General features: G+C 41.0%; 1 protein-coding gene across 1 annotated transcript; it reads right to left on the bottom strand.

The window, feature by feature from the left end:
• Nucleotides 1–3,261: 3,261 nt before the first annotated feature.
• On the bottom strand, nucleotides 3,262–5,014 carry LOC116106731 (CBL-interacting serine/threonine-protein kinase 1-like). Its single transcript, XM_031393060.1, is given in 6 exon segments — nucleotides 3,262–3,480; nucleotides 4,206–4,384; nucleotides 4,476–4,560; nucleotides 4,663–4,709; nucleotides 4,712–4,769; nucleotides 4,856–5,014. Coding segments are annotated over 6 exon segments (666 nt in total). The 5' UTR covers nucleotides 4,934–5,014.
• Between the last annotated feature and the right edge of the window lie 21,008 nt (nucleotides 5,015–26,022).

Raw genomic sequence — 26,022 nt, forward strand, 5'->3', positions numbered from 1 at the left:
AGCTTGCCCATCAAGAACGAAACCACGGGTTGTGTCATATACACATACTCTTCAAGGTTCCCATTCAGAAAAGCTGTTTTGACATCCATTTGCCAAATCTCATAGTCATGATATGCAGCAATCGCAAGCATAATCCGGATGGATTTAATTATGGCAACCAGCGAAAAGGTTTCTTCATAGTCAATACCATGAATTTGTTTGAAACCTTTGGCAACCAATCGTGCTTTATAAGTATGCACCTTGCCATCCATGCCAGTCTTCTTATTGAAGACCCATTTACACCCTATGGGTTTTACCCCTTCAGGTGGTTCCACCAGAGACCATACTTGGTTCTGGTACATGGAGTCCATCTTACATTTCATGGCTTCAAGTCATTTAACAGAATCTAGATCCGATATAGTGTCTTCGTAGGTTTTAGGTTCATCGTCTTGGTAGACTAGTACATCAACATGTTGAGTTACGAGATAACCGTATCTCTCGGGCTCATGGCATACTCTCCTAGATCTATGTAGCTCCTGTGCTACCTGAGGTGGTTCACTTCGATCCACAAGTTATGGAGTAACCTCCTCTTGATGTTCAACCACTTCCTGTGACACATCATCCCGTCTTTCGTCTAGTATATCTTGTGGTTCTAGAACTTCATCAGGTTTTACTTTTCTCCTACTAGTACTTCTTAGAAAATATTCCTTTTCTAGGAAGACACCAGATCAAGCAACAAAAATTTTGCGCTCTTCTGGGTGGTAGAAGTATTATCCTTTGGTCTCCTTTGCATACCCCACAAATATACATTTACAAGATTTTGGGCCCAGCTTGTTTGAAGTCAATTTCTTAACATAAGCTTCGCAACCCCAAATCCTTAGATAAGACAAGCTGGGCTTTTGCCCACTCCATAATTCATATGGATTCTTATCTATAGACTTTGACGGTACACGATTGAAAACGTGAGTCGCAGTCTGTAGAGCATAACCCTAGAACGATGCAGGTAAATCACTAAAACTCATCATGGACCTAACCATGTCAAGTAAGGTCCTGTTCCTCCTTTCAGACACTCCATTGTGTTGGGGTGTATAAGAAGGGGTGAGTTGTGATACTATCCTACATTCCTTCAAGTACTCTGAAAACCCTGAGCTTAAATATTCACCTCCTCGATCCGACTGAAGATCTTTAATACTTTTGCCCAACATATTTTGTACTTCATTCCTGAATTCCTTGAATTTATCAAAGGCTTTAGATTTATGTCTCAAAGGTAGACATAACCATATCTACTAAAATCATCAGTAAATGTGATGAAGTATGAATATCCACCTCTGGCCTCAACTGTTAGTAGACCACATACATCACTATGGATAATGCCTAACAGCTCAGTAGCCCTTTCACCTTGTCTTGTGAAAGGAGATTTGGCCATCTTGCCAGGCACGACTAACATACCTCAAACGACTGAAAGTCAAAAGGGTCCAAAACTCCATCCCTTTGAAGTTTTGCAATGCGAGTATTAGTAACATGACACAATCTATAGTGCCAGAGATATGTCTGGTTTTGATCGCTATGTTTAGCTTTCTTGGTTTCAACATTGAGAATATCTTTATTGTTTAAATCAAGAACATATAATCCATTATATAACCTTGCAATTCCAAATAGAATACCATTCAAACTAAAGGACAACAATCCATTAGATATCTCAAAATGATACCCCATATTATCCAAAACGGATACTGAAATAATATTTTTAGAAATAGAAGGTATGTGATAACAGTTATGTAGTTCCAACAATAAGCCCGTAGGCAAACATAAACAGTAAGTCCCTATAGCCAATGCAGCCACATGTGCTCCATTTCCAACTCGTAGGTCCACCTCTCCCTTGGCGAGCACTCTACTCTGCCTTAGTCCCTGCACATCAGTACAAATGTGAGTACCACATCCTGTGTCAATGACCCATGATGTTGAGAGAGAGAAGTTAATCTCAATCATAAACATACCTGAAGTCTTAGTATCTGACTTCTTCTTACTTGCGAGGAAAGCCTTGCAGTGTTTCCTCCAATGGCCAGGCTTGCCACAAAAGAAGCATACTACTTTGCCCTTCCCTATGCCACTCTTAGGCCCAAGAGCAACCTGTCCTTTGGGCTTGGGCTTAGGCTTGGGTTTGGGTTTGACCTTGGCCTTACCCTTACCGTTACCCTTTCCTTTACTGGCAGCAACCAGTAAAATAGGCTTAGACTTCTTCAAGTCCTGCTCTGTAGTCCTCAACATGTTCAAGAGTTCTGACAGGGTTTCACCATCATGTTCATATTGAAATTCATTATGAACGGTGCATAAGAGTTAGGCAAGGATTGCAGAATCAAATTCATTTGTAATTCTGCATCCAACTTAAATCCCAAAGTCTCAAGTCTCTCTATGTGCTCAATCATCTTGAGCACATGAGGACCAACTTGGGCTCCCTCAGTCAGACGACTCCCAAACAGTGCTTTCGACACCTTGTACCTCTCATGTCGAGCATTTCCTTCGAAAAGCTCTTTGAGGTGTAGAATAATGGAAGTAGCGTCCATATTCTCATGTTGCTTTTGTAGCACTGGTGTCATCGATGCTAACATCAAGCATTGAACGCCATCAGTATCATCAAGGAACTTTTGATAAGTATCCTTTACTTCCTAAGTGGCACCAAGATCGATGGGTCTTGTCTTCTGGTTAGACCTAGCAAAACGAGTGGGTGGGTCAGGTACGATTTGGGTCAAACGGGTATGGGTCGAGATATACGGGTCCAAAATATTGGACCCGTGCCCTACCCTATACGGGTATGGGTGGACTCGTGGGTGGACCCGTTTTTTCTCTCTCCAAATTTTAGTTTTTTTCACCCTTAATAGTTTTCAATTACGACAGTTACTCCCCCAAAATTCTTGCAATTTTAGTTTTTTACATTTACACCCCCTAAATCAACTACTCAAATCAGGAAAATTGATGATTAAAGGAAAAAAAGAGATTACAACTTCTTCACATGCAAATATGAAAATGCTAAAGATTCCCTTAGAAGTTTTTTATTGTGTATTTCCTATCTTTATCATTACAGTCATGTGGGGATGAATTATTTATGATGATTTGGTTGGTTTGAGTTGAATTCTCTGGTGGCTTATTTTTTTATGAACTCTATCAATAAGTAAAATGATTGATGTTTAGATGACAAAGACTGCATCTGAATAAAATAAGTAATGAATTGACCAAAGAATAATCAATATGCAGGTCTTGCATATTGATTATTCTTTGGTCAATTCATACCGCTTCTTGCATTGAGAAGGCTTCATCGTCGATGAATATATCTTCATCTTCATCATTAGGATCCGCAGGAGTATAATCTTGTTTGAACCATTCATCGGCTTTGATATCTACCATTGTCATTCGTTTAATAGGATTTGGTTCAAGAATCCTCCTTAACATGTTTTGAGCTCCAGGTGATAACCATTTTGGTATCTTGGCATCTCCCTTGAAAATCTGAAATTTCTCAACAAAACACATAGCATATTGGTTATGGTAAAATAGGATTTCCCAACAATGGTAGACAACAGAGAATTTCCAGAGTTCATACCGCTTCCTGCATTGAGAAGGCTTAACCGTCGATGAATATATCTTCGTCTTCATCATTGGGATCCGCAGGAGTATAATCTTATTTGAACCATTCTTCGACTTTGATATCTGCCATTGTCATTCGCTTAATAGGATTTGGTTCAAGAATCCTCCTTAACATGTTTTGAGCTCCAGGTGATAACCATTTTGGTATCTTGGCATCTCCCTTGAAAATCTGAAATTTCTCAACAAAACACATAGCATATTGGTTATGGTAAAATAGGATTTCCCAACAATGGTAGACAACAGAGAATTTCCAGAGTTCATACCGCTTCCTGCATTGAGAAGGCTTAACCGTCGATGAATATATCTTCGTCTTCATCATTGGGATCCGCAGGAGTATAATCTTATTTGAACCATTCTTCGACTTTGATATCTGCCATTGTCATTCGCTTAATAGGATTTGGTTCAAGAATCCTCCTTAACATGTTTTGAGCTCCAGGTGATAACCATTTTGGTATCTTGGCATCTCCCTTGAAAATCTGAAATTTCTTAACAAAACACATAGCATATAATGAGATTCTACTCATGTAAATGTCTTCAATCACAGGTCCATATAAAAGGAGAAAAGATGATAAGCAACTTTTTGTTACCTTTTGATATAGAATGGCAAGGTTTCTATCATCAAAGGGTAGGTATCCGATGAGAATTACATACAAGATAACGCCGCACGACCATATATCTGAAGTAGCACCATCATAACCTCTATTGGCAAGAACTTCAGGTGCAACATAGTTTGGACTTCCACAGGTTGTATGCAGTAACCCGTCATCTTGACATTTCAGATGAAATTGAACAATGCTATCAGCAATTGACCTTATTTAAAAATTCTTAGAATCTTAACGCTTTCGCAAGTAGAAGACTTACCCTAAAATGCTGAGGAAGAGCACTGAGGCCAAAGTCAGATATCTTTATATTTCCTTTCGAATCAACAAGAACATACTCTAACTGCGATGTCAAATAACCAGCATCATATTAAATTGATAAGCTCGCAAAATAGTACATCGCATGATACAATCTGTTACATTTGAATCAGAAATGATCATATACCTTGAGATCCCTGTGAAAGACACCTTTGTTATGGCAGTAACTGATGCGTCAATTAGCTGCTGAAAGAGCTTCCTTCCTCCAGCTTCAGGAAGTCCTCCCTTAGATACCTGCAAGATATGACTTATTGGGATAAACTTAAGGTGAATGCTCACAAGAAACCTTAAAACAATCATTGTCTCAAATAGGTTCTTACAATTCTGTCAAACAACTCTCCACCGGTAACGTATTCTAAGACCATATAGATCTTGCTCTTGCTTGCCAAGACCTGCATATTGATTATTCTTTGGTCAATTCATTACTTATTTTATTCAGATGCAGTCTTTGTCATCTAAACATCAATCATTTTACTTATGGATAGAGTTCATAAAAAATAAGCCACCAGAGAATTCAACTCAAACCAACCAAATCATCATAAATAATTCATCCCCACATCACTGTAATGATTGCATTTCCTCAATATAGCATACCAATCCTAAGATCAGAAGCAACCTCCCAACTGCATCAGAAACAAGAAGCTAAAATTAGCATACAGAAAATTTACTGGCTTAAAATGCCAAACCAATTTTTATTTTTTTACTATGTTCTATGAGTCACCCCTTGCATAATATTTCATAATCGCCTTGAAGTTTTCAAATTGACACTACAATGAATCTAAAGTCTAAACTACTATGCACAGAAACAATATCGAACCCCGTCTGGTGCTTCACACCTTGATCCTGAAAAGCTCATTGATGAGATCTCATTGTTCCCAATAAAGTAGTGAACATTGTAAAATTGTATTTTTTATAGTTCAACTAGGAAGATTCAAGTAGAAGCTTAGAGAATGTAGATTGTTTTAAAGCATGACGCAACATAACTCCTTGTCAAAAATCTTAAGCTTTAATGGTACAGTTAGTTCCACCATTGTATATGGTAAAGGATATTTTTCTCACCAGAATGGCCTCTATCTCCTTCTCAGAGACAGGTGTACGTTTTGGCTGAAGAGAAGCTTTTCCTCCCAAAGCAGTGTTTATAGGTGGTGCTGAAACATCTGAACTTGACCTTGAACTGAGATTTTTATCAGTGCTCCCATTTGTCGATGTAGATTGGGAGGCAGAACCTATTCAAGGAATATCATGATACTTTTAAGATGTTGATAAATATGAAACGAATTGATGATTAATTGAAGAGGGAGACACCGAGACAGGGAGTTGAACTTCAGGGACGAAGAAGACTGATGAGAGATTGAGAGGCAGGACCGTAGGAGAGATTTGAGTTACTGTGAGTCTGAGAGATGAGATACGGCCGCGATAGAGTTACTGAGAGTGAGAGATCAGATATGAGATGAGAGTGAGAGATCAGAGATGTGAGAGATCAGAGATGAGATGAGATGAGACTGAGCGTGAGAGGCATGACCACGTGAATGGCTGAATGCGTTATAAAATTAGGGGTTACTGTGGGTTAGTGATTCAAATTCATTAGTGCAAATACGGGTACTCGCGGGTGCCTGCAGGTTCACCAGTATAAACCGTGTGTAATTGGGCCGGGTACGAGTACGGGTCTCAAAAAATGGGTTTAATAAATTGGACCCATATCTATATTTTTTACTCGAGTATGGGCCGACCCGTGGGTTCAGACTTGTTTTGCTAGGTCTACTTCTGGTAAGTCAGCTTGACTGCGCTATCAATGTTGAGTGCATGACATATTATATTCGGGCTGATCCCATCCATATCAGCATGAGTCCATACTAAAACATTGATATTTTGTCTAAGCAAGCTCGTTAAATCTGCAGTGAGCTGTGGGCTGAGATTAGTCCCGATTCTCAACACTCGCGTCGACTCATTCTGGTCGACAGATACCTCCAATAGAGACTCAACTAGCCCACTGTGGAAATATTTCTCTTGAACATGAGGATCTATGCAATCTTCCACTGGACCCGATTGTGACTAGATCTTGCTAATCGTCATTGCCTACTCGGGAATGCCCACTGGCTTTCATTTCCTTTTGCATGCCATCTACACTACCGTTACATAACAGTCGCGAGATTCACTCTAAGAACCTTTCATTTCCCCACACCCTGTCGGAGGGGGAAACTTTATCTTCAAATGATAAATAGAGGTGATGGCCTTGAAACTTCATAGTAGAGGTCATCCCAAAATGCCATTAAAAGCGAATGGACAGTCTACCGCTAAGAATTTTGTCATCTTAGTCACTTCGTTAGTCTCACCCAAAGTGATGAGAAGTGCGATTGTTCCCTTAAGAATCAAATGATCCCTAGCAAAACCATAGAAAGAGATAAAGGCAAGCCTCAAATTTGCCTTGTCCAACTACATCTCCTCAAAAGCTCGCTGAAATAGGATGTTCACAACGCTGCCATTGTCCACCATATCCTGTGGACTTCGCACCGACCTATTTCAGCGTGATGATAATTGCATCCTCATGGGGATGATTTAATCGCACCGCATCTTTCTCTGAGAAGGTAATCTCTTCTTCTCTATGAACCTTAGTGGGTTGCGACGCCGTGCTCATCATACTCACGAGGCCATGGTGAGCTTTCCGAGCGTACCTTTCCTAGGCACCTCGAAATTTCTCTATGTGCAGTCCTCCAAAGATGATCCCCATGAAGTAGAGACCCTTACGACCATAACGTTTCTTTCCCTGTTCCTCTTGATCCTTCTCCCGAATGGGAGTTGAACCATCAGCATACTCTTTAAAGTGCCCCTGCTTGATAAGGTCTTCAGTTGCTTGCTTGAGAGCCTGACACTTATCGTTGTAGTGCCCATTATCCTGATGCTAACGACAATATTCCTTGTTGTTTCTTGCCAACGGGGGATTGTTCATGGGCGTCGACTCTCCAAGCAGGCTAGCCTCTTCTGACTTGCCCAGAATAGCTGATACTAACGCGTTCAGAAGAGTATACTGATTCTTGTCGCAGTCGCGATGAGGATCCTAGGCATAGGATTTCTTAGGTTCAAATCGCTGCTTCTTTCCCTTCTGCTGATCATCTTTAGCCCACCTGCAATCAACTCTTCTACTACCCTCCCCTTGGTTAAGAGCACTGGTTGAAGGACCGAGGTCATGGCGATTAAAAGCGACCATAGAATTCTCTATTCGAAGGTACTTCTCCATAAGATCGTAGAAGCAGGTGAGGGAAATGTCATCCTCGGATTGCAGCTTCTTCCATAGGTCGGTCTGCGGGCGAACTCCCACAATAATGAGAGTCCGAACAGATTCTTCAGGTGTGTTAGCCACCTTGTGCATCTTCTTGTGGAACTTGTCAATGTAGGACTGGAGGGATTCATTCTTTTTCTGCCATATGTTGCTCAGATAGCTCAACGGCATTGAGAACTTCCTATTCGCCTGGAAGTGTCTCAAGAATAACGAGCTCATCTGCTACCACGAGTTAATAGATCCTAGCGGAAGTGATCTAAACCAACGCTTGGCGTGGGCAATCAGGGTCACTGCCAAACAATGACATCTGGCCAAGTTGGAAACTTGGTAAAGCTCCATGAGGTCGTTAAACTCATAGAGGTGATCCTACAGATCAGATTTCCTATCGAATGCTCGCATATCAGGCATTCTAAACCTCGACAAGAGGTGAGCAACTAACACGGCTAGAGAAAAGGGATACGACTCAACGACCTGCCCACGCTCATTTTGCTGAGCTCTAAGCTAATCCAGAGCTTGCTGTAACTCCTCAATCTGAGGTAGCGCAGCTACCAGGGGATCACTTTTCGCAACGTAGGTTCGACCCTCACGATTACTGATGAGAATGTAAAATGTCATATTTACCCCCCTTAATGTCTAGTCTTTTATACTTATTTGTTGCCTAAATGTACTCATTATTATTCTATTTTGATTTAGGATGCAAATGGAGGCGTTAAATGCAAAACAGAACTAATTAGGTGAATTCGGACAGTTTTGACATAACTTTGTAATCTGGGCATAACTATCTCATCCAAGCTCCGATTGAGATGATTCAAAATGCTTGGAACCCTAAGAAAGAGATATACAACTTTCATGTTTTGAGTTTGGAGACATACTCGCTGCATCAAGGTTATAATCGAGCTTGAAGTTGACGCACCTGCATTGCCGATGTTCTGGAACATTCTGCCCTATCATGCAAGTCAATTAGGCAGTTTGTTATTGGAAGATTTGAATACCTATTGCACACAAGTTACAGTTGGACACACCACTTTCCTATTTTATTTTAGGACTTTATTTTATTTTCAATTAATTAGAATCAGATTAGGATAGATGTTATTTTAGGATATTAGATATTTTGAGGAGATTTAATAGAATTCAAATACTTGAATTAGATATCTTTAAGAGGAGAGAGATCAGTTTGGAGAAAAAAGACACACGCCTCTCTTCCTCTCTTCTGGAATTCGTTTTTCTTGAGTTTTTCATAGCCATGAGCGGCTAAACTTTCATAACTTGGTTGAAGGAAACGGAGGCCTTAGAATCAATAAAACTGTGAGATCTAATCTAATTTTTTAGTGTTCAATTTATGTTTTGAGTATTGAATGTTCTTCTATGCATATTGTCATGATTGTTGCGTTTAATTACTAGGAGGCCTACTAGTTTATTATTTGTTGCAATCTACTGCTAAGTTAGATATCAAATCCGTAATTGTTTGATCCCTTTAACTTGTGAAGTAATTAAGGTTTAAAAGTTTGCTGTGTCAGGAATTATTAAGTCTTAAGAAGAACATTTGACTGAATTAAATACAACCGCTTGTGTTTGTGTTGTTCAGCTTCATCGATCTCTCTACGTCTTAAGGCTGCCACTAGATTAAATCTTTAGCGCTTGTCCAGGGTTATTTAGTAGTAAGATTAATTAGATCGCTTGTTTCCTAATTAATTACATCTAAGGAGAGATAGGAAAATAGTTCCAACGGTGAATACTCAAAATAAGAATTGATTTATTTTTGCATCAATGATCAGTTGTAAGATTCTGATGGTGGATGTTGACTTAGACCAAGTTTCGTTATTTTGATTGATTTCGGTAATTTAGGTTGAATTTCTTTTCCTGAAATTGTTTCTGTTTTTGCTCAAATCCCCCACATACTGGTTCACGTAACATAAAACTCGGCTAGACACTCTCCGTGGGAACGATCCCTACTCACACTACTACGTGTATTTTTTGGGTTTTAATTCTGGGTGCCTACGACAACACACCAATTATGGTTGAAGAAAGACCGCAGATCAAACTCTTCCTTGCCTCAGTCAAAGGCTCCGAAAAATCTTGACACACATTGACTGGAGCCATATGAAGGTAATAAAAGGTTCAGGGAGTTAGCCCGACCTTCGCGATGGTCAAAACTGACCTGCAGTTGTTGGGGGTTTCCCTGCCTTGCACTCTTGTAGGGGTGGCCATGCGATGTGGCGTGGGACAGTTCATGATGCGACATGTCGCCAAGTCATAAAGCCACAGGTATTATACCTCTTTCGTGATCGGTATTTGCTGGTCCCTTGGAGCCCTTCGGCCCATTATATGCTACCTCCTTTCCCTTACCTTTACGACCGGCATAGGCCTTTGCCCTTTTTTGTGCTTTAGCGCAACCTACAGGCGTTTTTGGTGATGGCACCGCTTTGTCGAACTCGGATGGTACGACTTGGTCCAAACGGTCTAACCTTCGATTAACCGTTTGGAGACTCTTATTGAACCTCTCCAGGTAATCCATCACAGCTGGGTTGAGCTGTGAGCTCGAAGGAATGTCCACCACTGTACTATGCTGAATTGGGGGCACTTCAGGAGAAGTGTCATCCTATACTTGAGGGGCCTCCTCGTTGCTGGGGCTAGCTCGCTTGGTTTCGAAACCATGAGCCATTTGCTAGTGAATAGACTCTATTGATCAGAGATTCCTGATGAAGAGCGGATACTAAATCAAGCCCTCCGTCTAGTACCAAACTGTTGATGCTCGATTTTGACACCAACTATTCGCACGTGCAAAGCACTTCGCGGACTTAGGAATTACACGTAAACTGGAAAACAAAATAGATAAAAGGGAGACGATTTTTAAATCACGTTGGCCGGTTGCACGGAAGATATCCTTAAATTACGCAGGGCTTAGGCAGGTGGATGACTCCCAGCCACTCACTCGCCAAGCCTTTACCTGCCAAGCTGATGACAGCCTTACTTCTTTTGTCCTTGGACGACGTGGCAGTGCTTGGACAACACAATGCCTTCTTGAGCTCTGATTGGTTCTCGTTGATGTAAGCCTGCGTCAGTCCTGATTTTTTAGGCATAACAGTATACAAAATCTTGTATAAAAATGAAGTGACACAAAATGAATAAATTCATTAATTGGTATAAAAATTCAACTTAATAAATGCATAACATAGGATGTTGAGTGACAAGAAAGTACAAAGGAACTATTCCTTTATTTACCAACTTTTCTTAAAACAATGGTCAATGTACTTATCTAGATCATAGATATGGCTAAATTAATATAAAGAGTCAACTAAATAAATCCATAATAATTAAGGTTGAATGACATGATGTACAAGAGTAATAACGCAATATTTGTATATAAGATTTTGTCTACCATTATATATATAACACGACTCTTTCCATAAACAATATATCATATTATTTCTGAAAACAATATACATCGATAAAGTTGAATGACGACTTAGAGAATTTCCCGTAGTAACTCTAAACTAAAACGCTCCACCACCCGACAAGTGTCTAAACTCAATAATCAAAGAAGGAAGAATTAATAGTTGATGATTAATATTAAGTACTGATTGATAAATAAGTTGGGTTGCAAGTTACAATGATAATAACAATAATAAGACCCACCAATTTTCTAGCACCGGAAAACAAGGACTTTCTACCCACTACCCTCAACCTTCTTCTTCTTCTTCTCCTCCCCCTGGCCCCCTTAAAAACCTTCCTTCTTCTTCTTCCTCTGAGTATTTCTCAAGTTATTTACACTTTTCATTCAATGAAGAAGATCAATCTGATCCTCAGAAAATGCAAGAGCTTGTCGCGGCAACTCGGCCGATCATCTTCCTACAGTAGCTTGAGGTCCAAATCCACCAGAGATCACGAACTATGGGGCCGCCATGACCATCATCATCAGCTTCAACAAGAGGAGAATTGCAAAACCATTTTTGTTGGCAGCACGAGGAAACGGTACGTGATTAGTTCTAAATACTTAAATCATCCGTTGTTGAATGCTTTGATGGAGAAATCGAAGCAAAAAAATGGAGAGTTGATTTTGGTTAAGTGTGAAGTTGTTCTCTTTGATCATCTTCTTTGGATGCTTGAGAATTCTGAACCGAATCTCATTCTCGATTCTTTGGAGGAACTCGCTTATCTTTATGCCCTTTGATTTTTATTTTTATTTTTTTGCATGAATTTCTTATGCATGTAAAAGCTGGCTATAAACTGCTGGCCATTTGATCGATCTAGTCAAGAAAGAATTCTTGATTATTTGTTACAATGTGATATTGATTCGTTATTACTATTATTATTATTATTATGGTGCACTGATGTGAGTAATGTGATCTTTTTTTTTTTTTTTCTTTTAGTATTGCACAATTTATATATCTTGTTCTGACGAATTGTTTTGTATCTGATCAAATAATTTTATGTGATTAATTTATGAGATTTTGATGTTTAATTTCACGAAGATAGTCTATGCATAATATCTATCACAGGGGTATTGTTATGTATAAATCCTTCAAGTTTCGATTAGTCGTGAGGCATTAATAACAATGGAAATGTTTTTATTTTCATTTTTATTTTTTTGGTTCTTGTTGGAGCTAATTAAATATGCACAATTAGAATTAGTTTGATGTCCCCTCAATATCCCTAATTCTTTAATTATGTAAATAAAGTTCAATCTTCTATTTTTGTGGTGAGAATGAGTTTTAGACCTACCATTACTCTTGATGTTTTGCATAATTAATGTACCTATATACTTATCCTTAAATTTCAAAGTTTATAATGGGTAAATATATGTTTAAGTTCTTAGAGAAAGAAAAATATGATTTTTTTTTTTTTATATTGGAAAGAGGGGGGGGGGGGGGGGGGGGGGGGGGGGGAGGGATGAATATTTATTTTTCTTGATCGTCTAGATGACAGAGCAAATATTTAAATTTTAGGATATATGAAAGTGAACTATCTCTGGGTAGTTAAGTGGTTCGATAGGAACTCTTACGTGTATTACTCAAGAGGTTTGAGTCATTCCTCGGGTGCTAATAAAGGTATCCACTGGAGCTCTTATCTAACCAATAGTTTTAGGATCCCTAAAGATTAATTAAGATACACATAAATTGGTTCGAACACCCTTATTCATATTAAAAAAAAAAAAGTATATATGAGAGTTACGCAAAGATGAATAAACATGTATGTGTCACTGCAGAATTTTAAATTTATGTAACGTAAATTCAGAAATTTAAAGTTAAACTAGATCAATCTGTACGATATTATTATATATTGGATCAGCTGTATAAGGGAAAAAAAAATTATGAGTAACATCTATAACACTGAGCTGATACATATTTATAATGACAAATGTTAAAAAATTTATGTTTTATGCTATGTTACCAGCATTATATAGTTCAATATTATATTTTTAAAAATATAAATATTTTATATTGTAAGAAAGTCCAAATTTAATTTTATAAACATTATCCTGACAAGACAGCCAAGTATAGTTTTGGACAAACAAAACAGCTTCGCCTAGGACACCATTACTTAATTGCCTTATTGGACCCCAATCATAATTCAAATTTTGCAATTTTTTTTTTAATTTATGTTTTTCGATAATTTTGAGAAATACATATGCTTTGAAAAATTTTCTTTTTATAAAAAAACACAGATAATAAGATGATATAATTATAGCAAATTTGAAATAATATCTATTTGTAAGAATAATACTATATATTATATCCTAAATTTTTATAAATCACAAATGACATAATATTATATTAATTGTGGATTTCAAAGAAAATAATAATTGATCAATATCATATCATTTTATATCTAGAAACTGTTGATGCTTGATTTTGACACCAGCTACTCGCACGTGTAAAATGCTAAAATGACTTAGAAGTCACACGTGATATGAGGGGATTGAATCGAATAAAAGGTGAAGAGCAATACTTAAAGTGGTTCGGATACTCTAAAGCGAATCCTAAATCCACTGCTATTGTATTAATAAGAAAGAGTGATCAGGTCATGTTCAGTGAGCTAAGTTTTAGTTTAGAGAGAGAGAGACAGAGACAGAGAGAGCTATTTCAGCGTAAAATCAACTAATCCCCCCAAATGAGAGGGAAGTCCTCTATTTATAGTGGGAATCAAGATAATGATTATGAAAGCTGCAAGTGGGTAGGTGCCGTGCAAATCCTTTCTTTGCGTCCCATTGATCACTTGCCCGAGGGATTTCCTTAAGTAAAGCAAGACTTTGACACGTGGACGATCTCCAGCTGTTTGCTAGCTTGGCACTCACCTGCTACACTGACAAGAGCCATGCCACTTGCGCTAGGCACGACGTGGCCATACCTAGACGGCATAGAACCCTTTTGAACTCTGACCATCCTTTACTGACGAGGCTCCACGTCAGCCCTACTTTTTCTAACATAATAGAAGTCCCCCAGTTTTTAAGGTTTAAGGACCAAACCTTGAGAACTTCATAATTATGTCATGATTTGACATATACAAATGACGCTTGGTCGAGTCGACCTAGCTACAAGAAGGTCACAGAGCATTTTTCTATGAGCGACCTGAGATTGTCTTCTTCTGCAAAGTCGACAACCTAGATTAGACCCTACTCAGTGCCGTATCAACGCACTCTTATCTTAACCGAGGTCCATGACCTAGTTACACTTGGCATATTTCTGTTGAGGCAAGGAATCACATCGCTTTGCAACCGACATGCGACGAAGAGTGTTCTTTTCCAATGACCTCTTCAGATGTTATCCGTTGCGCTTGACAGCTAATCCATTAATGAAGTATCCTTTATTTTGACAAACGTGTCATGTGCGGAATAAGTGCCAGCCATGCGCATTAAATGCGAGCCATGCTAAAACATCATTCCTTATCAAGGCATTAAATACAGATGAGAGCACATTTAATATGGAGAGAATCGAGCTGTCACTTGATTATTTCAACGGAAAGACGAGACGATTGAATTTCTTGAAGCGTGGCGGTTACTCCTTCTCGCCGATTGATGACACGTGGTCGCGATCAATGGCGAGAGACGCATTTCGCCCAAACGTCGCTTGGCTTCGGGAAGACTAATTTCCATTTCCTCCACTATAAAACCCCAAGCTCACCTTTAGCAATGTCACAACACTCATACTTTCAGAAAAGGCAAAAAGCTCTCGCGAGACCAGATTTTCAATCCTTCAAGTTGGTGCACACTTTCCGTTAACAGTAAGAAGTTCGAACCCCACAGCCAAAAAGGTAAAGAAGATCCTTCCATCGCTTTCATTTTTCTATTTCATGGACAAATTAACCAGGCGATAATGGTGGGTATTTATGGCTAGACTTCTGTAAGGAATGGGTTTTCAGGGTACAAACCATTGCGGGTGGTCCCCAAGGGTTTTTTAGGATTTTTGGAAGATACATTAGGGTTTTGTTCTTCCACGTTGTTGTACAAAATTCTACACGAAGACCGAGTAATTTGTACGTGTCTCCCTTTTTCAGACCGTAGAATAAATGGACCCTATAGCGACCAGAACAAATAAGGGGACGAGCTCGTAGGTGCAGAACGCCCTAGTGGGTCCTGCGCAAGGGATTCTGTCAGTGGCTACCTGAGAGGAAATACAGAAGGTAGTAGACCAATACGCACTTAGCGTTGATGTCTACTGGTACAGGTCGCATACAGCTCAGAATCTGCCAGGGGGAATGGTTACGATCTCTAAAGCTATATTCAAATGCGGAGCACTAATTCCCTTCCATCCCTTTATTAGGTCGATCCTCGATCACTTCGGGGTCACACCTTCAAAGTTGACGCCTAACGCATATATGATAGTCGTGGCTATGTATATCACGTACGCCAAGTATGGCCTCAGCCAGCTAACTGCGCTAGAGCTCGCTTGCTCGTACTATTTAAAAAAGAGCAAGGACAAAGATTCTTACAATCTCTCGAAGAGATCCATGATCGAGGGAGGCATATTCAATTACCCCAGTAATGTCGGGACATACGAAACCAAGTTTTTCTTTTTCCATTACGATGGCATCTGCCACTTTAGGGAGCCAAGTAGGTCTTCCCTCTTTGTACTTCGTGAATTTTTTCTTTTCTTTTTGGGATTTACTTTCTAACGATCTTTCTTGTCTCTTCGTAGGAAACAAGTCGACCAGGTTGACAGATCTCTCTGATTTCAACCTAATAGTTTCATTCGGTAACCCGCCAGATCATTATCGTGACGTGAAACTGCTCGTGACAACTGCCAATTTGAGGAAGTACGGCTTCTTCAATTCTGAAGTGACTTTGGAACCCTTACTTCGTAAGTGTCCACAGTCTTTTCAATTTTTTGCTTTTGCATGTAGCAAACTCTTTTACTAACAGTACTTGTATGTAGCAAATATGCCGCCCAAAGTGCCAAGGTCGTTGAGAGAAAGGGAGTTCGCTTTCCCCCGGGTTGGCACCACAAAACCAGTCGAGGCAGGCCCTAGCGACACCCCTATCAAAGGAGCGCAGGTGGGGGCGTAGCCACCCACCGAACAACCTGCAGAACCTTCCTAGCCCACAGCCACACGCCTAAAGCAGAAGGCCATGGGCCAAAAGTCTAAGAAAAGAAGGGTGTTGCAGCCCAAGGAATTAGAGTCCGAGTTGGAGGGCTTGGGGGTGCAGCTTGGGAGGTCGCAACCTTGTCAGGCTTTTCGCTCCGGATGGAGCTTGAGGCTCGCAACTAGAGTTACACTGGTCCGTCCTTACAGGGGACAAAGGAAGGTCACGACTTCCGAGAGGACAGAAGGCAAAGGGTCGACTAGCGAGGTGCCCTCTGCTTCAGGAGCTGACACACCAGTGTTAGACTCTATGGGTCAACTTCCAGAGCACCTGTAGCCGGTGGTGTTCACCCTTTTGGAGTGCCAACTTGCCAAAGGTTTTGAAGAGCTCGTGGCCTCCAACCCTGCAGACCTAATGATTAGGGCGATTCAAATGCAAAGCCAGGTAAGACGGTTTGTCCTCGTCGATGACTTTCCAATACTTTACTCTTTTTAAGGATCGTCTAATGCTTGCTTATTTCACCATGCAATCTTTGCTAGCCATGCACCTGGCCCAACAAAAGATCCAATTGGAAGCTGTCGGGGGACTCTTCGAGCTAAAGGAAGAAAACACGCAGCTGAGGCATGACTTAGTAGCTGCAAAAGAAGAGTTGGGCCTGAACATCGTTCAGACGAACCAATACATGTAGGAGAGGAACTCTGCTCTTCACACGGTGGACTTCCAAAAGGCCAAGCTAGAGAAGAGGGGAGAGGAGCTTAAACAGCTTCAAAGGACAGTGGCCAGGCTCACCAAAGAGGCTAGCGAGAAAGAACTGGAGTTGCGAGGTAACTCCGAACGGGCCTTGCGGGCTGAAGAAGAGAGAGCTCGGTTGTGGGAAACTTTCGAGAAGCAGATGAGGGCATTCGAGGCGACCCTCGAATTATCCCAAGGGCGGGTCGCTTCATTTACCCGAAAAGATGAAGTGACAAGAATTGGAGATTGAGAGGAAAGCTGTTGACTAGTTGATTCAGTCCATTTACGCCCTTCGAGCAAAGAATCCGACTATGGACCTCACCGACCTTTTGGATGATTACCAGAGGATCCTTGCCTCCATGGCGAGAGCCGATGATGAGGAGAAAGGTCTAAGGCCTCACCTAGAGTAGTATCAACCGGGGGAGTACGTCTCGAAGGACCCGGCAGCTAACAAGGTGGTTGACGACCAACCTGGAGATACCGAGGTCGCACCTTCAGGGCCTAGGGACGAAGACCAGTGATCGCTTCTGCCTTTTTTTTTTTTTCCCACAACCTTGCTTTTGACTGCCATTGCATATTCTCTTGTACTTAGAATTTTATGAATAAAATGATCATTTTTTAAATTATTTGTGAGCACTTATAATCTTTCGTACTTCACAAATATTACATATGCGAATAGGGAGACGTCCTCTAGCTATTTGCGATATTAAATTATTTGTGAGCACTTATAATTTTTTGTACTTCACAAACATTACATATGCGAACAGAAAGATAAGAACAATGGGGGAACAAAATCATATATTTATATATTTATAAAAGCGATCTTAATTACAAAGCTTTCAAGGGAATTTTTACGAGGAAATTAAAAGAGTGAGTTCGGAATGATTGATAATAGGGGCGCAGATGCTCAGTATTCCAAGCTCGCGGTACTTCAGATCGATTGAGCCTTTTGAGGTGATAAGTCCCCAGTCATATCACCTTAGCGATGTGGTATGGGCCTTCCCAGTTTGGCCCCAATACTCCCGCACTCGGTTTCCTTATACCGAGAATGACTTCTTTCATAACCAGGTCACTGACCTGGAAGTCTCTACTCCTGACTTTAGAGTCGAAGAATCGTTTTACGCGCTGCTGGTAGGCTGTTATCCTTAGCCAAGCCTTGCTGCGATGTTCTTCAACTAAGTCCAGACTTGCACACAGAAGTGCTTCATTGTCTATTTTATTGAATAGGTCTCTCCGAAGTGAACCAACTCCCACTTCCACTTAGATCATAGCCTCGTAGCTATATGCTAGCGAGAAAGGTGTTTCTAAAGTAGAGGTTCTCAAAGTTTTCCTGTATGCCCATAGGACTTCTAAGAGGTCGTCGACCCAATTACTTGGCAGCGCCAAGCTTAGCTTTTAGAGTATGTTTGATGGTTTTGTTGACAGTTTCAACTTGACCATTGGCTTGCGGTCTTACGACCGAGGTAAATTTTTTATGGATCCCAGCTCATCGCAAAACTATTTGAATTCCTCGTTGTCGAACTGCTTCCTATTATCAGAGATGAGTGTATGAGGAATTCTGTATCGACACACTATATTTTTGAAGACGAAGTCCTTGAGCTTCTTAGTAGTGATCGCGGCCAATGGTTCAGCTTCGACCCACTTGGCGAAATAATCCACCGCAACCACTGCATACTTGACCCCTCCATTTCCGGCTGGCATGGGTCTAATAAGATCAATTCCCCACATAAAGAATGGCCAGGGGCTGGTCATAGTTATTAGCCGGTGGGAAGGAGCTCGTGGTATGTTTTCGAATTACTAGCATTTGTCACACTTTTTTACAAAGTTGAAGATATCCTCTTGAAGTAGGGGCCAGTAGTACCCTTAACGAACAACTTTGTTAGTGAGGGATCACACGGCGGTGTGATTACCGCAGATCCCTTCATGTATCTCCCTCATGATATAGTTTGCGTCCTCATCGGTTACACATCAGAGAAGAGGGGCGCTAAATCCTTGCATGTACAACTTATCTCCTATGAGTGTGTAATGAGCAACTCTGGTTCAAAGGGTTCTTGCCTAAACCTTGTCATTAGGCAAGGTCCCATCTCGGAGATATTAAATAACTAGGGTCATCCAAGAAACTGATTCTGTCGTAACCATGGCCTGTTTGGGTGAGCCGATACTAGGGATCTCTATGTACCGAACATGAATACTTTCTGAGGCATCTGAGTCTAGTGATTAGGCTATTCTTGCTAGGGTATCTATGGTAGAATTATTGTCTCTAGGAATCTATACGATCGCGAAGTGCTTGAAAGACTCGAGTGCGACCTTAGCTTTCTTCAGGTAACTAATCATGTTTTCTTCCTTGGCTTGATACTCTCCCAAAATCTGATTAACAACTAGCATGGAATCACTATGAATCCTGATCGTGATTGACCCCATTTCTTTTGCCAACCACAAACCAGCGAGCAGTGCTTCATACTCAGCCTCGTTGTTGGTAGCTTTGAACCCAAATCGATAAATACCATGGATGCGAGTCCCCTCAGGACTAAGGAGAAGAAAACTTGGCCCGACCCTTTTCCTATTCGAGGATCCATCGACATAGAGGCTTCAGGTTGATAGATTCTAAATAGTTTCCTGACTTCATTGGACTATTGCTCGGATTCCTGAATCGGTTGGTGTGAAAACTCCAAAATGAAATCGGCAACAGCCTGCCCTTTAATGGTTGCTTTCGGTCTGTACTGTAGATCGAACTGACTTAGCTCCATTGCCCACTTGAGCAACTTACCCGAAGCCTCTGGCTTTTAGAGGACTTGCTTGAGCAAGTATTTGGTTAATACATGGATAGTGTGGGCATGGAAATAAGGTCACAACTTTCTGGAGGCGACCAGCAAGGCATAAGCTAATCGCTCCATTTCTGGATACTGCATTTCTGCGTCCAGTAGACATCTACTCGCGTAATATACTGGCCATTGGACTCTGTTTTCTTCCCGAATAAGAGTTGCAATGACCGCATGTTGAGAGACGGATAGATACAGGAGAAGAATTTCTTGAAGGAGCTGTTTGGACAGGAGAGTGGCTTTTCGAGGTGCTCTTTTATGCTCTGGAAAGCCTTCGTAGTCCGAAGTCCACTCGAACTTCTTGTTGGGCCTGATTATATTAAAAAATGGCAATCAGCGATCTGTTACTCTTGATATGAAGCCACTAAGAGCCGCTATTCGCCCATGAAGACTCTGAACATGTTTTCGATTGGTCAGGCTCCTCATATCAAGGAGTGCTTGAATCTTTTTGAGGTTAATTTCTATTCCCCTCTAGTTAACCATATACCTCAAGAATTTTCCTGAGGATACTCCGAACGAACACTTCAAGGGATTGAGCTTTATTCTGTACCTTCGAAGTATACCGAACATCTCAGCGAGATGTACTATGTGATCTAAAGCGACATGTGATTTCACCAACATGTCATCAACATACAGTTCCACTGATTTTCTAATCTGCTCGAAAAACATTTAGTTAACCAGCCGCTGGTAATCACCCCGACATTTTTTAGGCCGAAAGGCATAACCTTATAACAATACAGCCCCCGATCTATAACAAATGAGGTATGCTCTTCGTCCAGCGCATACATCAAAATCTGATTGTATCCCAAGTAGGCATCCATAAAACTCAACAGCTCATGTTCGGACGTGGCATTGACGAGCTGGTCGATTCTCGGCAAGGGAAAGTTGTCCTTCGGACAGGACTTCTTAAAGTCGGTGAAGTCAATGTAGTTCTACCATTTACTGGTAGGCTTCTTTACTAAGACCGGGTTGGCAACCTAGCTCGGATAAAGTGCCTCCCGCATGGACCCGTTCAAGAGGAGGTTATCTACCTCGACTTTTAAGGCAGCATACCACTTGAGGTCCATTACTCTCCTCTTTTGGCGAACCAGCCTGACCGCACTATCAATATCAAGGCATGGCATATAACATTCGGGCTGATCCCGACCATGTCAATATGAGACCATGCAAATACATCGATGTTTTTTCCTAAGGAAGCTTGTCAGGTCGTTGGCGAGCTGAGGGTTGAGATTACTCATGATCCTCAACACTCGGGTCAGCTCGCTTTGATCGACTGACACCTCGGATAGGTCCTCGACCGGCCCATTGTGAGGGTATTCTTGGATGCAAGGATCCATGTCATCCTCAACCGGGCCAGGCTATAGCTCGATCCTGCAGATCGCCATTGCTTGCTCAGGGATGCCAACTGGTGCTCCCTTTCCCTTTCATGCCATCTGCACTGCCCTTACATAGCAATAGCGAGATGCGCATTGAGATCCACTTACTTTCCCTATCCCCGTCGGGGTGGGGAACTTCATCTTTAGATGGTATATTGAGGTCACTACCTTGAAGCTTCATGATCCAATTCCAACCAATTTGCAACAACAAAACACAACAAAATATGCCCTAAACTCAAGCTTAGATTCGGCCAAAACACTAGGGAGGCAATGTCACACTTACTTGCAATTTTGGGTTAAGACAAGAATGAACATNATGAGCCCAAAAAGTCTTATGCCCCAGTTCCTTGTTACGATCGCAACAGGAACCAATATACGCCCTTGAATGCGTCCGTATCGGATATTCTTGATAAATCAGAAGAGGCCAGCCTACTCGGAGAACCTGAGCCCATGAAGAATCCCCCATCGGCCAGGAACAATAAAAAATATTGTTGCTATCATCGGGATAATGGGCACCATACCGATGAATGCCGAGCTCTCAAGCAGGCGATCAAAAACCTCATCAAGCAAGGACATTTCAATGAGTATATTGATGACTTTACTCTCTCACAAGAGAAAAATCAGGGGGAATCGAGTAAGAAGCGTTGTGATCAAAAAGGGGTATACACCCTCAATTTGATCTTCGAGGGATCGCACTTCGCAAGAAACTCGCGAGGTGCCCAGGAAAGGTATGCTCGTGAAGCCCATCACGACCCTATCAGAGTGATGAGCATGACGCAGCGACTATAAAAAGTTTACAGGGAGGAGGAAATTTCCTTCTCTGAAAAAGATGCAACCCGATTGCATCATCCCCACAACGATGCCCTTGTGATCACGCCTCTCATAGGGCACCACAACATCCACAGAATGTTGATGGATAACGGAAGTGCGTTAACATCTTGTTCGCTTCAACATTCGAAAGAATGAATTTGGACGAGGCCGACCTGAAGCCTGCCTGATTCCTTTTATACGATTTTATAGGGGACCACCTAATCCCAAATGAGCGATTTCACTCCCAGTCATACTGGGTGATTTTGACAAAGTGACTAAGGTAACAGAGTTCTTGGTAGTGGATTGTCCATCCGCTTTTAATGGGATCCTCGGGCGACCTCTATTGAGAATCTTCAAGGCAGTCACTTCAATATATCATCTGAAGATGAAGTTCCCTACCCCGATGGGGATAAGGGAAGTCAGCGGATCTCAGTGCGCATCTCGCGACTGTTATGTGAAGGCAGTGCAGATGATGTGTAAGGGGAAAGGCATCTAGCGCCTAGACAGGCAATGGCAATCGGTCAGATCGAGCCACAACCTAGCCCAGCCGAGGATAATATGGATCCTCGTATTCAGGATTCCCTTCCAGTGGGCTAGTTGAGGACCTGTCTGAAGTACTGGTCGACAAGAACGAACCGAGGAGGGTGTTACAGATTGGGAACAATCTCAACCCCCAGCTCGCCAATGAATTGACTAGCTTCCTCAGAGGGAATATCGATGTGTTCACTTGGTCGCACACGGATATGGTCGGGATCAGTTCAGATATTATTTGCCATGTGTTGACCATCGACAGTGAAGCCAAGCCAGTTCGTCAAAAGAGGAGAGCTATGGATCCGGAGTGATATGCTGCCTTGAAACTTGAGGTAGATAACCTCCTTCGAAGTGGATCTATCCGAGAAGCGCTCTACCTTACCTGGGTTACCAACCCGGTCCTGGTAAAGAAGCCTAACAGCAAATGGTGAACGTGCGTCGACTTCACCGACCTCAACAAGGCTTGCCCAAAAGATAGCTTTCCCCTGTCAAGGATTGACCAGCTCGTGGATGCCACCTCAGGGCACGAGTTACTGAGTTTTATGGATGCGTACTCAAGATACAATCAAATTTCGATGTACCCGTCGGACGAAGAGCATACATCCTTTGTTATAGATCAAGGATTGTACTGCTATAAAGTTATGCCCTTCGGCCTCAAGAACGCTTGCACAACTTACCAGTGTCTGGTTAACCAAATGTTCTCCAAACAGATCAAAAGATCGATGGAGGTCTATGTAGATGACATGCTGGTCAAGTCGCATGTCACTTCAGANGGGTGGTGTGAGGTGCTAAACATTAATTTTGTCCCTAATATACCCCATAAACTTCTCCAAAAATGACTCAAGAATTTTGTATCCCTATCCGAGACAATGGTCCTTGGAATGCCATGAAGTCTCACCACTTCTCTAAAGAACAATTCGACAATTTTGGAGGCATCATGTGTGGTATGGCATGATATGAAATGGGCCATTTTTTAGAACCTATCAACCACTACCATGATGGAATCTTTTCCCCTTTGGGTCCTAGGCAATGCAACCAAAAAATCCATGCTAAGGTCCTCCCAAGGGTGCTCGGCTATGGGTAAGGGTAGGTATGGGCCGGCCTTGAATTGACTCTTAGCTCTTTGACATGATCCACACCTTCTAATGAGACCTTGAACATCCCCTTACATCTTAGGCCAATAAAAATATTAGTTCCCTAAAGTGGCCTGCCAACCCACCACTATGTGCTTCCCTCATAATTAGTTCCCTAAAACTACCCTTAGGGACACATAATCTTCTACCCTTGAACAAGTACCCATCATGCATAATATAATTTTCAAAACCAGGTTTCCCATATTCAGTTATGCATGTTTTCATCTCCAAATCTTCCTCATAACACAACTTCATTAATTCAAAACCTAGAACTCTAGAATCAAGTAAAGAGAGTAAGGCATACCTTCTAGAGAGTGCATCGGCTACAACATTGTGTGCTCCTTGCTTGTAATTCAGCACAAACGAAAAGGATTGGATGAACTCAACCCATTCAGCATGTCTTGTGTTGAGTTTGTGTTACCCATTGATGAACCTCAAAGCTTGGTGGTCCGAATGGAAGACAAATTGTTTCGGCCGAAGGTAGTGGCTCCAATGGTCAAGTGCTGTCACTATAGCATAAAACTCCTTATCATAAGTGCTATATTTCCTCTTGAATCACTAAGCTTCTCACTAAACTATGCTATTGGCCTCTTGGATTGATTCAAAACTACCCCAATGCCAACACCACTTGCATCGCGCTCCACTTCAAACACTTGGTTGAAATTCAGTAAGGCAAGGATGGGAGCTTCACACAAGTTCTTCTTAATCAAATTAAAAGCATCATTTTCTGCCTTAGTCCACTCAAAAGGTCCCTTCTTCAAACATTCAGTTATGGGAGCCATATTGGAACTAAAATTAGGCACAAACCTATGGTAAAAAGAGGCTAAACCATGAAAACTCCTAACCTCCATAATTTAACCAGGTTTAGGCCAACTATGAATGGATTCTACCTTGGATTTATCTACCTTAATTCCTTCTCCTGAAACTACATAACCCAAGAACACCAATTGCCTCATAAATAGCTCACATTTTTCAAGCTTAGCATACAACTTTTTTTGCCTCAACAATTCAAGCACTAAGCTAAGGTGTTCTACATGACTATCCTCACAAGTACTGTATATCAATATATCATCAAAAATATATATGATGCGTGTTTTCTATAACATGCAAAATGTAGCAAGTATATTAATCGCTCAAGTAATAAAGTGATGAGTGAGTATCGTTCCCACGAGGACGGCTAGCTAAGCACTAAGTATCCTATTGTTCTCAAGTTGGAGCAATTGATTTCTTTTGGATTAACGAGATCGAATTTAAAAAAAATAAAAACTAAATCTGAGATTACTAACTTAAAACTTTAACTATGAATGCGAGATGAAAAATACGGATAAATTCAATTCAATTAAAATGGGTAGGTTTTTGACTTCATTCGGACTTTATGGATTAAACCTAAAAATTAAGCTAAATTCATATTCATATGCATTGGTTGTAAATCGAACTCACTAAGGTGTTAAACATACCTTCTCAGGCTATGTTTTCCTATTCTTCCTTATTAACCTTACGCACCAAACAAATTCAAAGTTAACAATTCCAAACTCATTAAGCATAAGAATCCTACAATGATTTCATTGATTCTTGAATCTATCTCTAGCATCCAATACTACAATGGTGATTACCCAAGAAGCCTAATATGATTCATTTCTCAATCTCATCATGTTCATCACATAAAGCATTAAAACTCAGAGCAAACGCACAATCAAAGCATAATCATATGAACATAAAACAATCAATCACTTAACCCATTAAAATCCGAATTACAATCAAAACCCTAACCTAAAATGGGTTAGTTCATAGCTAAATCAACACTACAAATAAGAAAAACGATAATATTCAAGTTCAACATAATGAAAAGTAAGAGAAAGGACAAGAAATCTCCCCAAATGATGAATCCCCTAGTTCAAAATCGAATCTTCCCCCTGCTAATCTGTAAATCGCTCCAAAATTAATCAAAGAAAATGTAAAAGCTGCTAACACTACTTCCTGGACGACCCTGGACAAAAAGGCTAAGTCTTTCTTTTATACCTCACCCAATTTCCCCAGAAAAACACGCACAAAGTAAAATTGTACGTTTTACAAAACTGGAATTTACAACCATCGCCACGGCGAAGAAGAAATTTTGCCGCGGCGAAGAAAGAAGTAGACATGTTTCGTGACTGGCGTACTTCGCCGCGGCGAAGCTTCTTGAAAAGTTCTGAAATTACAGAACTGCCACTATGCTTGCATCTTCGCTTGATTCTTCGATCCTCGGTGCTCTCCCTTGGGAACAAGCTTCATAATGCTTCATCCTGCTT

Source organism: Pistacia vera, unplaced genomic scaffold (genome assembly GCF_008641045.1).
Source record: "Pistacia vera cultivar Batoury unplaced genomic scaffold, PisVer_v2 Contig521, whole genome shotgun sequence".
NCBI lineage: Eukaryota > Viridiplantae > Streptophyta > Magnoliopsida > Sapindales > Anacardiaceae > Pistacia > Pistacia vera.